The 13,102-nt window shown below is 39.0% G+C and overlaps 1 protein-coding gene across 6 annotated transcripts in view; it reads right to left on the reverse strand.

Moving 5' to 3' along the window:
• Positions 1-13,102, reverse strand: part of CEBPZOS (CEBPZ opposite strand) — a 69,683-nt gene that overhangs the window by 9,278 nt on the left and 47,303 nt on the right. For 4 of the 6 annotated variants that reach the window (XM_037807563.1, XM_037807565.1, XM_037807564.1 and 1 more), the window contains 2 exons: positions 1,003-1,118; positions 6-50 (listed from right to left, as the gene is read on the reverse strand). In XM_037807563.1, coding sequence (XP_037663491.1) covers positions 6-50; positions 1,003-1,117 — 160 coding nt within the window. In that variant the 5' untranslated portion in view covers position 1,118. Of the gene's footprint in view, positions 1-5; positions 51-1,002; positions 1,119-4,734; positions 4,756-13,102 lie in introns of those variants that run through there. The other 2 variants (XM_037807561.1, XM_037807560.1) reach the window with 1 other exon arrangement.

Here is a 13,102-nt window from a genome sequence, read left to right on the forward strand (position 1 = left end):
CGTACCTTCTAAGATGAAGGGAAATTTCTTGCTCATTGTTTCCCTGAAATCTGATTTAAAAAAAAAAAAGTCTTAAAATTAGAGTTATTTGGAAATGGTTTTTAAAAGCAAATTCTCAGTGTTGGTGTGTAATACCTTATGAATTGTTTTTCTTTGAAAGCCCTTTACCTTATTACGGAATTTCAAATAAGAGTGTACACAGATTTAGAAGTTGATCCTTAATTTGCTTTTAAATGTTTGGATGTTTTCTTAGACACCCTGACTTACAGTTTAAAAGTATAGAGACTTTGTGAGTTTACAAAGCAATCTGCTACAGTGTTCTAGTGAAATACTTTGACAAAATCAAGTGACTCTTGCCCACTTCACTCTTCTGTGAAGAGTTCCAGTGACAAACAGTACTTGACTGGAGGTCCCTTCTGTTTCAAAGACAGCTACCACCTTAGGACTAATTCCTGCTTTAAGGAAAGAAAAAAGCAGGATTTCCTAATTAATGAATTTGAGGGTTCTAATGTAAAATTTTTCTCCACAAAATGCTAACGCACCTTCAGTGATGGTTAGTGGCATAGGATGGGTTTCTCGTGCCCACTCTTGAGTCAGAACACTGCTAGCCTGAGAGACCTGGTTACTTTGACAATACAGCTTGGCTACCTCTTACTTTCTCAGTCTAGCAATCGTGGGGTTTCCTCCATCTTTGCTGCCACACTAACCCAGAGCAAGGACACTTTCCTCCCCACTTAGTGGTACCCATGGTGGGATGAAACATTTCCCTCAGTCTATAAACCTGAATTAGTTTTTTTTTTTTTTTTTTTTTTTTTGCAAAAGTGAGAATCATCTAGTCTACAACAATTAACACCTGGCTTCCCCTTGGGCCCCAAATGCGTAATACATTGAATCTCAAAAAGCAGCTTTGCAAAAATACCATTACCATTTAGCATTCAAAATGCATTAGCAAACAGGACACCTGTCCAGCAGGCACTAACTTCTAAATTATAAAATGATTACCTTGGCTTGTGTTCATTTTATTAAACAAAAAATAAGCTCCAAAAATGCCCATAACTTCAGCTACTAAAATTGTTTTAAAGATCTTCTTTGCCAGTGGTTCCATAGTGCGGGCCATCCTAAATTTAAAACAGTAACAAATATATGTAAATGTGAATGAGCATATTCCAATTTCTATTATTTGTATAAAGAACTCCAATTCATTCCCACAGTTTAAATGATTGTATAGGAATAGGGACCCCAAATTAATATATACTTAATTGTATTAGACATGCCCCACTTACCTAGTTTTTCAATTTCCATGCCTATAGGGCATAATGGAACCAAAAGTACAAGACTGAATAAAGTACACAGACAAGACTGAATTAAAAAAGGCATCATTAGAAAGAACTAACAATTCATGGAAATAAGATTTAAAAAACAGATCTAAGAATACAGAATGGTGGGTGATAAGCTAAATCACTTTTTGTTAGTTGAACTGAGAAATGATGTGATAATCTAATAAGCCCAGAACAAGACCAGTTCCTCCTGCTGCCTTCCCATGTATCAGTCTGTGCCCACTCCCTTTTAAGGGAGGGGAGTAAAGCCTTAGTTGTTAGAGTTCTGTGGTGAAGATGTTGGGAGACAATTCTCCATGGATTTTTCATGTTTCTGCATATCTTACAAGTAGAGACACTGCCTTCCTTTGTTCCAGACTATCTTTTCAAGGATGTCTTCATGATAAACACACTTGGAAGATGTCTTCCTCCGCAACAGAGGAAGTGTTTGCTCATAGCCTTGGGACATATAGTGTCTCCCTTCAAAGAAAAGGGCAGCAGGCATCCTTACTGTCTGTTAAAAGATTCAGGCTCCCTAAGCACAGGGCTTCTTTCCATAATGCAACCAACCCACTGAGTGTGCAGTTATCACCTCACCCACTTCAAATTGCCCTGTGGGAATTGGAGCTTAGGGAAATGATACTCTGGCTACTGCTATTGCTATACCTAAAATCCTTTGTCTCTGACCCAGCAGTTTTGTGTCTCTACCTGCATCCATTACTGGCAGCCTAACTCTGCTTGAAAATGGGGTAAAATCTCAGATCCTTCAGAGTTCTTGAGAAAACAGCACAATGGAATAAAATGGAGAAAGCACTGAACTTAGGAAGTTCATGAATGAATTAGTCCCCCACTTTGCTATTAACTCCATGTGTATCACTCACTCTTGGTAAATTACAATAGTAACTAATAAATTACATATTTTCCATGCCCCAAGCACTGCTCTTCAGTACTTTACATGTATTCCTCATTTAATCCTCCCAACAATCCAGTAGAGTGTAATTATTTATCAACTAGGAAATTAAGGCCCAGAGAGGCAAAATAACTTGCCCAAAGTCACACAATTATCAAATGGCAAAGGCAGCTGCAACTCTGGCAGTCTGACTCCAAAGCTTAGGCTCTTAACCACTATATGTTTCTAGTGGAAACAAAATTCTCTGAGTCTGTTTCCCCATTTGTAAAATGAAGGAGTTGGCCCAGTTAGCAAAACTTCCTTTCAACTCTAGTGTCCACTCAGGCATTTCAACAAATAATTGTCAAGTGCCTACTCTGGTAGCAAACCCTTACGTCAAGATACTTTTTCCTTCTGTTAAATGAATGCAGTGATGCCTGTTCAGTCTATCACAAAGGGATGGGATAAGCAACCAATGACATTATGTGAGAGCCATCTGTGATGTGCCCCACAAAAGTATAGTTATTCTATAAATGGCTACTATATCTTTTTATGGTTGGAGTTTTTAATTTTATTTATTTAACATCTATTTATTGAACTATGTGCCAGGCACTTTGTTAAATGCTGGGGAGTCAAAGTTGAGCAACAAACTAGCTGGTTCTTGTTCCTCAGGAGCTGCTGTTCCAACAGTATGCTAAAACCTTAATTCCATCACTCAAGAGGTTGTTAAAATGCATATTCCTAGGCCTCAGCCTGCAATTTCCCACTTGCAGTGGTTTGGAGCTATGTACCCCAGAAACACACATTCTTAAACTTAATCTTTTCCTGTGAGTATGAGCCCATTGAAAGTAGGACCCTTTGATGAGGTTTACTTCAGTTAAGGTGTGGCCTAACTCAATCAGGATGGGTGTTAATCCTATTACTGGAGTCCGTCATAAGCTTAATGAAATGAAGACAGTGAGAAAATCAAAGAGGGAGCAGCCAGAAGCTGAGAGTCAAGATATCCCAGAAGAGAATGGAGACTTGGAAAGGCCACCAAGTGTACTGCCATGTGACAGAGGAGCCAAGGACCAGGGATTGCCAGCAGCCAGCCCCAGAACACCAGTCTTTGGGAAGAAAACATCACCTCAATGAGAACTTGATAAAACATTGATTTGGACTTCTCAACCTCAAAACTGTGAGCCAATAAATTCCCATTGTTTAAGCCAACCTATTGCATGGTATTTGCCTGAGCAGCCAAGGAAAACTAAAACACCATTCCTTCTCCAACCCCCTGATTCTGATTCAGCAAGTTTAGGGTGGGCTCCTCAGTTAGTGTCCCTTTAGCAGGCACTCTGAATTATTGTTATACAAGAAGCCCACAAGCCACAAGAGAAAAACTGACCTAGGCCACCCTAGGTTTGTTAGTCATTCTTTCATGATAAAAAGCAGCCAGGAGGCGGGGCAAGATGGCAGACTGGTGAGCTGTATGTTTTAGTTACTCCTCCAGGAAAGTAGGTAGAAAGCCAGGAACTGCGTGGACTGGACACCACAGAGCAATCTGTCTTTGGGCATACTTCATACAACACTCATGAAAATGTCGAACTGCTGACATCAGCGAAATCTGTAAGTTTTTGCGGCAAGGGGACCCGCGCCCCTCCCTGCCAGGCTCAGTCCCGTGGGAGGAGGGGCTGTCAGCTCCGGGAAGGAGAAGGGAGAACTGCAGTGGCTGCTCTTATCGGAAACTCATTCTACTGATCCAGACTCCAACCATAGATAGACTGAGACCAGACAACAGAGAATCTGAGAGCAGCCAGCCCAGCAGAGAGGAGACAGGCATAGAAAAAAAAAAAACAACACGAAAAACTCCAAAATAAAAGCAGAGGATTTTTGGAGTTCTGGTGAACACAGAAAGGGGAAGGGCGGAGCTCAGGCCCTAAGGCGCATATACAAATCCCGAAGAAAAGCCGATCTCTCTGCCCTGTGGACCTTTCCTTAATGGCCCTGGTTGCTTTGTCTCTTAGCATTTCAATAACCCATTAGATCTCTGAGGAGGGCCCATTTTTTTTTTTTTTAATCCTTTTTTCTTATTCTAAAACAATTACTCTAAGAAGCCCAATACAGAAAGCTTCAGAGACTTTCAATTTGGGCACGTCAAGTCAAGAGCAGAACTAAGAGAGCTCTGAGACAAAAGGCAATAATTCAGTGGCTGAGAAAATTCACTAAACACCACAACTTCCCAAGATAAGGGGGGTGTCCGCTCACAGCCACCATCCTGGTGGACAGGAAACACTCCTGCCCATCGCCAGCCCCATAGCCCACAGCTGCCCCAGACAACCCAGTGTGACGGAAGTGCTTCAAATAACAGGCACACACCACAAAACTGGGCGTGGACATTAGCCTTCCCTGCAACCTCAGCTGATTGTCCCAGAGTTGGGAAGGTGGAGCAGTGTGAATTAACAAAGCCCCATTCAGCCATCATTTGAGCAGACTGGGAGCCTCCCTACACAGCCCAGCAGCCCAGAACTGCCCTGGGGGGACGGCACTCACCTGTGACATAGCACAGTCATCCCTGAACAGAGGACTCGGGGTGCACAGCCTGGAAGAGGGGCCCACTTGCAAGTCTCAGGAGCCATACGCCAATACCAAGGACGTGTGGGTCAGTGGCAGAGACAAACTGTGGCAGGACTGAACTGAAGGATTAGACTATTGCAGCAGCTTTAAAACTCTAGGATCACCAGGGAGATTTGATTGTTAGGGCCACCCCCCTCCCCGACTGCCCAGAAACACACCCCACATACACGGCAGGCAACACCAACTACACACGCAAGCTTGGTACACCAATTGGGCCCCACAAGACTCACTCCCCCACTCACCAAAAAGGCTAAGCAGGGGAGAACTGGCTTGTGGAGAACAGGTGGCTCGTGGACGCCACCTGCTGGTTAGTTAGAGAAAGTGTACTCCACGAAGCTGTAGATCTGATAAATTAGAGATAAGGACTTCAATAGGTCTACAAACCCTAAAAGAACCCTATCAAGTTCAGCAAATGCCACGAGGCCAAAAACAACAGAAAATTATAAAGCATATGAAAAAACCAGACGATATGGATAACCCAAGCCCAAGCACCCAAATCAAAAGACCAGAAGAGACACAGCACCTAGAGCAGCTACTCAAAGAACTAAAGATGAACAATGAGACCATAGTACGGGATATAAAGGAAATCAAGAAGACTCTAGAAGAGCATAAAGAAGACATTGCAAGACTAAATAAAAAAATGGATGATCTTATGGAAATTAAAGAAACTGTTGACCAAATTAAAAGATTCTGGACACTCATAGTACAAGACTAGAGGAAGTTGAACAACGAATCAGTGACCTGGAAGATGACAGAATGGAAAATGAAAGCATAAAAGAAAGAATGGGGAAAAAAATTGAAAAAATCGAAATGGACCTCAGGGATATGATAGATAATATGAAACGTCCAAATATAAGACTCATTGGTGTCCCAGAAGGGGAAGAAAAGGGTAAAGGTCTAGGAAGAGTATTCAAAGAAATTGTTGGGGAAAACTTCCCAAATCTTCTAAACAACATAAATACACAAATCATAAATGCTCAGCAAACTCCAAATAGAATAAATCCAAATAAACCCACTCCGAGACATATACTGATCACACTGTCAAACACAGAAGAGAAGGAGCAAGTTCTGAAAGCAGCAAGAGAAAAGCAATTCACCACATACAAAGGAAACAGCATAAGACTAAGTAGTGACTACTCAGCAGCCACCATGGAGGCAAGAAGGCAGTGGCACGATATATTTAAAATTCTGAGTGAGAAAAATTTCCAGCCAAGAATACTTTATCCAGCAAAGCTCTCCTTCAAACTTGAGGGAGAGCTTAAATTTTTCACAGACAAACAAATGCTGAGAGAATTTGCTAACAAGAGACCTGCCCTACTGGAGATACTCAAGGGAGCCCTACAGACAGAGAAACAAAGACAGGTCAGAGAGACTTGGAGAAAGGTTCAGTACTAAAGAGGTTCGGTATGGGTACAATAAAGGATATTAATAGAGAGAGGGGAAAAATATGGCAAACATAAACCAAAGGATAAGATGGCCGATTCAAGAAATGCCTTCACGGTTATAACGTTGAATGTAAATGGATTAAACTCCCCAATTAAAAGATATAGATTCGCGGAATGGATCAAAAAAAATGAACCATCAATATGTTGCATACAAGAGACTCATCTTAGACACAGGGACACAAAGAAACTGAAAGTGAAAGGATGGAAAAAAATATTTCATGCAAGCTACAGCCAAAAGAAAGCAGGTGTAGCAATATTAATCTCAGATAAAATAGACTTCAAATGCAGGGATGTTTTGAGAGACAAAGAAGGCCACTACATACTAATAAAAGGGGCAATTCAGCAAGAAGAAATAACAATCGTAAATGTCTATGTACCCAATCAAGGTGCCACAAAATACATGAGAGAAACACTGACAAAACTAAAGGAAGCAATTGATGTTTCCACAATAATTGTGGGAGACTTCAACACATCACTCTCTCCTATAGATAGATCAACCAGACAGAAGACCAATGAGGAAATTGAAAACCCAAACAATCTGATAAATGAATTAGATTTAACAGACATATACAGGACATTACATCCCAAATCACCAGGATACACATACTTTTCTAGTGCTCACGGAACTTTCTCCAGAATAGATCATATGCTGGGACATAAAACAAGCCTCAATAAATTTAAAAAGATTGAAATTATTCAAAGCACATTCTCTGACCACAATGGAATACAATTAGAAGTCAATAACCATCAGAGACTTAGAAAATTCACAAATACCTGGAGGTTAAACAACACACTCCTAAACAATCAGTGGGTTAAAGAAGAAATAGCAAGAGAAATTGCTAAATATATAGAGACGAATGAAAATGAGAACACAACATACCAAAACCTATGGGATGCAGCAAAAGCAGTGCTAAGGGGGAAATTTATAGCGCTAAATGCATATATTAAAAAGGAAGAAAGAGCCAAAATCAAAGAACTAATGGATCAACTGAAGAATCTAGAAAATGAACAGCAAACCAATCCTAAACCAAGTAGAAGAAAAGAAATAACAAGGATTAAAGCAGAAATAAATGACATAGAGAACAAAAAACAATAGAGAGGATAAATATCACCAAAAGTTGGTTCTTTGAGAAGATCAACAAGATTGACAAGCCCCTAGCTAGACTGACAAAATCAAAAAGAGAGAAGACCCATATAAACAAAATAATGAATGAAAAAGGTGACATAACTGCAGATCCTGAAGAAATTAAAAAAATTATAAGAGGATATTATGAACAACTGTATGGCAACAAACTGGACAATGTAGAAGAAATGGACAATTTCCTGGAAACATATGAACAACCTAGACTGACCAGAGAAGAAATAGAAGACCTCAACCAACCCATCACAAGCAAAGAGATCCAATCAGTCATCAAAAATCTTCCCACAAATAAATGCCCAGGGCCAGATGGCTTCACAGGGGAATTCTACCAAACTTTCCAGAAAGAACTGACACCAATCTTACTCAAACTCTTTCAAAACATTGAAGAAAATGGAACACTACCTAACTCATTTTATGAAGCTAACATCAATATAATACCAAAACCAGGCAAAGATGCTACAAAAAAGGAAAACTACCGGCCAATCTCCCTAATGAATATAGATGCAAAAATCCTCAACAAAATACTTGCAAATCGAATCCAAAGACACATTAAAAAAATCATACACCATGACCAAGTGGGGTTCATTCCAGGCATGCAAGGATGGTTCAACATCAGAAAAACAATCAATGTATTACAACACATTAAAAACTCGAAAGGGAAAAATCAATTGATCATCTCAATAGATGCTGAGAAAGCATTTGACAAAATCCAACATCCCTTTTTGATAAAAACACTTCAAAAGGTAGGAATTGAAGGAAACTTCCTCAACATGATAAAGAGCATATATGAAAAACCCACAGCCAGCATAGTATTCAATGGTGAGAGACTGAAAGCATTCCCTCTAAGATCAGGAACAAGACAAGGATGCCCGCTGTCACCACTGTTATTCAACATTGTGCTGGAAGAGCTAGCCAGGGCAATCCGGCAAGACAAAGAAATAAAAGGCATCCAAATTGGAAAAGAAGAAGTAAAACTGTCATTGTTTGCAGACGATATGATCTTATATCTAGAAAACCCTGAGAAATCGACGATACAGCTACTAGAGCTAATAAACAAATTTAGCAAAGTAGCGGGATACAAGATTAATGCACATAAGTCAGTAATGTTTCTATATGCTAGAAATGAACAAACTGAAGAGACACTCAAGAAAAAGATACCATTTTCAATAGCAAATAAAAAAATCAAGTACCTAGGAATAAACTTAACCAAAGATGTAAAAGACCTATACAAAGAAAACTACATAACTCTACTAAAAGAAATAGAAGGGGACCTTAAAAGATGGAAAAATATTCCATGTTCATGGATAGGAAGGCTAAATGTCATTAAGATGTCAATTCTACCCAAACTCATCTACAGATTCAATGCAATCCCAATCAAAATTCCAACAACCTACTTTGCAGACTTGGAAAAGCTAGTTATCAAATTTATTTGGAAAGGGAAGATGCCTCGAATTGCTAAAGACACTCTAAAAAAGAAAAACGAAGTGGGAGGACTTACACTCCCTGACTTTGAAGCTTATTATAAAGCCACAGTTGCCAAAACAGCATGGTACTGGCACAAAGATAGACATATAGATCAATGGAATCGAATTGAGAATTCAGAGATAGACCCTCAGATCTATGGCCGACTGATCTTTGATAAGGCCCCCAAAGTCACTGAATTGAGTCATAATGGTCTTTTCAACAAATGGGGCTGGGAGAGTTGGATATCCATATCCAAAAGAATGAAAGAGGACCCCTACCTCACCCCCTACACAAAAATTAACTCAAAATGGACCAAAGATCTCAATATAAAAGAAAGTACCATAAAACTCCTAGAAGATAATGTAGGAAAACATCTTCAAGACCTTGTATTAGGCGGCCACTTCCTAGACTTTACACCCAAAGCACAAGCAACAAAAGAGAAAATAGATAAATGGGAACTCCTCAAGCTTAGAAGTTTCTGCACCTCAAAGGAATTTCTCAAAAAGGTAAAGAGGCAGCCAACTCAATGGGAAAAAATTTTTGGAAACCATGTATCTGACAAAAGACTGATATCTTGCATATACAAAGAAATCCTACAACTCAATGACAATAGTACAGACAGCCCAATTATAAAATGGGCAAAAGATATGAAAAGACAGTTCTCTGAAGAGGAAATACAAATGGCCAAGAAACACATGAAAAAATGTTCAGCTTCACTAGCTATTAGAGAGATGCAAATTAAAACCACAATGAGATACCATCTAACACCGGTTAGAATGGCTGCCATTAAACAAACAGGAAACTACAAATGCTGGAGGGGATGTGGAGAAATTGGAAGTCTTATTCACTGTTGGTGGGACTGTATAATGGTTCAGCCACTCTGGAAGTCAGTCTGGCAGTTCCTTAGAAAACTAGATATAGAGCTACCATTCGATCCAGCGATTGCACTTCTCGGTATATACCCGGAAGATCGGAAAGCAGTGACACGAACAGATATCTGCACGCCAGTGTTCATAGCAGCATTATTCACAATTGCCAAGAGATGGAAACAACCCAAATGTCCTTCAACAGATGAGTGGATAAATAAAATGTGGTATATACACACGATGGAATACTACGCGACACTAAGAAGGAACGATCTCGTGAAACATATGACAACATGGATGAACCTTGAAGACATAATGCTGAGTGAAATAAGCCAGGCACAAAAAGAGAAATATTATATGCTACCACTAATGTGAACTTTGAAAAATGTAAAACAAATGGTTTATAATGTAGAATGTAGGGGAACTAGCAGTAGAGAGCAATTACGGAAGGGGGAACAATATTCCAAGAAGAACAGATAAGCTATTTAACGTTCTGGGGATGCCCAGAAATGACTATGGTCTGTTAATTTCTGATGGATATAGTAGGAACAAGTTCACAGAAAGGTTGCTATATTATGTAACTTTCTTGGGGTAAAGTAGGAACATGTTGGAAGTTAAGCAGTTATCTTAGGTTAGTTGTCTTTTTCTTACTCCCTTGTTATGGTCTCTTTGAAATGTTCTTTTATTGTATGTTTGTTTTCTTTTTAACTTTTTTTTTCATACAGTTGATTTAAAAAAGAAGGGAAAGTTAAAAAAAAAAAAAGAAAGAAAGAAAAACAAGGAAAAAAAATGATGTAGTGCCCCCTTGAGGAGCCTGTGGAGAATGCAGGGGTATTCGCCTACCCCACCTCCATGGTTGCTAACATGACCACAGACATAGGGGACTGGTGGTTTGATGGGTTGAGCCCTCTACCATAAGTTTTACCCTTGGGAAGACGGTTGCTGCAAAGGAGAGGCTAGGCCTCCCTATATTTGTGCCTAAGAGTCTCCTCCTGAATGCCTCTTTGTTGCTCAGATGTGGCCTTCTCTCTCTGGCTAAGCCAACTTGAAAGGTGAAATCACTGCCCTCCCCCCTACGTGGGATCAGACACCCAGGGGAGTGAATCTCCCTGGCAACGTGGAATATGACTCCGGGGAGGAATGTAGACCCGGCATCATGGGACGGGGAACATCTTCTTGACCAAAAGGGGGATGTGAAAGGAAATGAAATAAGCTTCAGTGGCACAGAGATTCCAAAACGAGCCGAGAGATCACTCTGGTGGGCACTCTTACGCACACTTTAGACAACCCTTTTTAGGTTCTAAAGAATTGGGGTAGCTGGTGGTGGATACCTGAAACTATCAAACTACAACCCAGAACCCATGAATCTCGAAGACAGTTGTATAAAAATGTAGCTTATGAGGGGTGTCAATGAGATTGGGAAAGCCATAAGGACCACACTCCACTTTGTCTAGTTTATGGATGGATGAGTAGAAAAATAGGGGAAGGAAACAAACAGACAAAGGTACCCAGTGTTCTTTTTTACTTCAATTGCTCTTTTTCACTCTAATTATTATTCTTGTTATTTTTGTGTGTGTGCTAATGAAGGTGTCAGGGATTGATTTAGGTGATGAATGTACAACTATGTAATGGTACTGTAAACAATCAAAAGTATGATTTGTTTTGTAAAAAAAATAAATAAATAAAAATAATAAAGTGGAGGGAAAAAAATTATAAAAAAAAAAAATCATAAGAAAAACTCTAAGGTTTCACTTTAGTCATTAGACATTCTGAAATCAGAGGCCCCAGTGGTGATATAGTAGATGTTAATTTAAGGCTGACTGATTAATTCTAGATTGTCATCCTCAGGTTGATTGTCACAAAAAACAAGTACATCTTGCCATCCATTTTGCTCCTTGGGTATCTTTTACCACTGCACAATTCCTAATACTGTGATTTACAACATTTGAGTATAATTAATTGCCCCCAAATCCTTCTTTCAAAAATCTTGGGCCCAGAGGAAAACATTACAGGACCTATAGGGTGTGATCAGACAAATCATAAACCATGGGGAAGGGAGGAAAAATATACAAGATAAAGGACCTGGTTTCTTCAAAATATAAGACAATAAAAGATTTAATAGATGCTACCAACCAATGGCAATATGTGAAATTTTTTAGAATTAGATTGAAACAAACAAACTGTAAAAAGGTATCTTTGATACTATCAAATTAATTTGACCACTGACTAAATAAAAGATGATGTTTAGAAATTAAAAAAAAAAAAAAAAAAAAAGCAGCCAGTGGAGCTTGTAACAGTAATTGCAGAAGCACTTTTCCTTGAGACAATCCTCATACTTAGGTATGTCGCAGAAATGCTTTAGATGCCATATATTTATGCAGAATATTAAAAAGATATGTATTTTAGGATAGACATAATAAAATCAATAATTTTCCTAGCTTCATTATTCTGAAGTGATACTGGCTTTTTTTTTTTTAATTGAAAGAATGTGGCGATGAAAATATAACAACTACTGGTGCAATTAGGCACCAGTACTTTTACCCATCTTTTCTTTTATACTATCATCAGTGCCACTGTCAACACAGTCACAAAAGCAAATAATGTCAGGAAACTGAAGCCTAAAGGTTAAATAACTTGCCCACCATCACCCATTAAGTGGCAGAACTACAGCCCATTTAGATCTTGATTCTCTTCCTCTAATTAAAGTAAAAGTTAAACAAGAGAAAGGATTTATTTATTTATTTTCTTTAATTAAAATAAAAGCTAAAGAAGGGAGCTAATGAAATAGAATGACTTAACTGAATATATGAAATGTATACCCAAGTTTTTACCCTTCTTCCCTATAACCTTAAAATCAAGAACAGAAGACCCAGTAGTTTTTTATCTCAGGATTTTGATGTTGTTCTTTGTTACAGTGTTGTCATTTGTGCAGCTGTATCGTCCCAGCTCTCTGCTTATCATCATGTGTTTACTCCATTTGCTCCTGACTCCCTTTCACAGTGTCTTAGTGTGGGGGTAATTAAACACCCTACTTCTGTAGGATTAACCTATGCTTACCAGATGTCCTCTCCCTCAACCCCACCCCTCAAAAAATCCCTTTTCTCATCATGAAATGTGATCACCCTGGGGACTACAAGATTAAAACTTGATTATGCTTACCTAGAAAGAAAAAAATGAGGCAAACGAAGTTTAAAAAGAACTTACATATGACTAACAAGCAGGTGAGTGAATGGGAAGGGAGACTTGTTTTGTTTGTTCTGTTGACAATACTGCACATTACTGTAAGGAAATAAGCCCTGCTCAGCACAAGTAGCTCTCTTAGAGTTATTTTTAATGTTCAAGGGGGAAAAAACAAACAAAATAAACAA

This window comes from Choloepus didactylus, chromosome 17 (assembly GCF_015220235.1).
Source record: "Choloepus didactylus isolate mChoDid1 chromosome 17, mChoDid1.pri, whole genome shotgun sequence".
Taxonomy (NCBI): domain Eukaryota; kingdom Metazoa; phylum Chordata; class Mammalia; order Pilosa; family Megalonychidae; genus Choloepus; species Choloepus didactylus.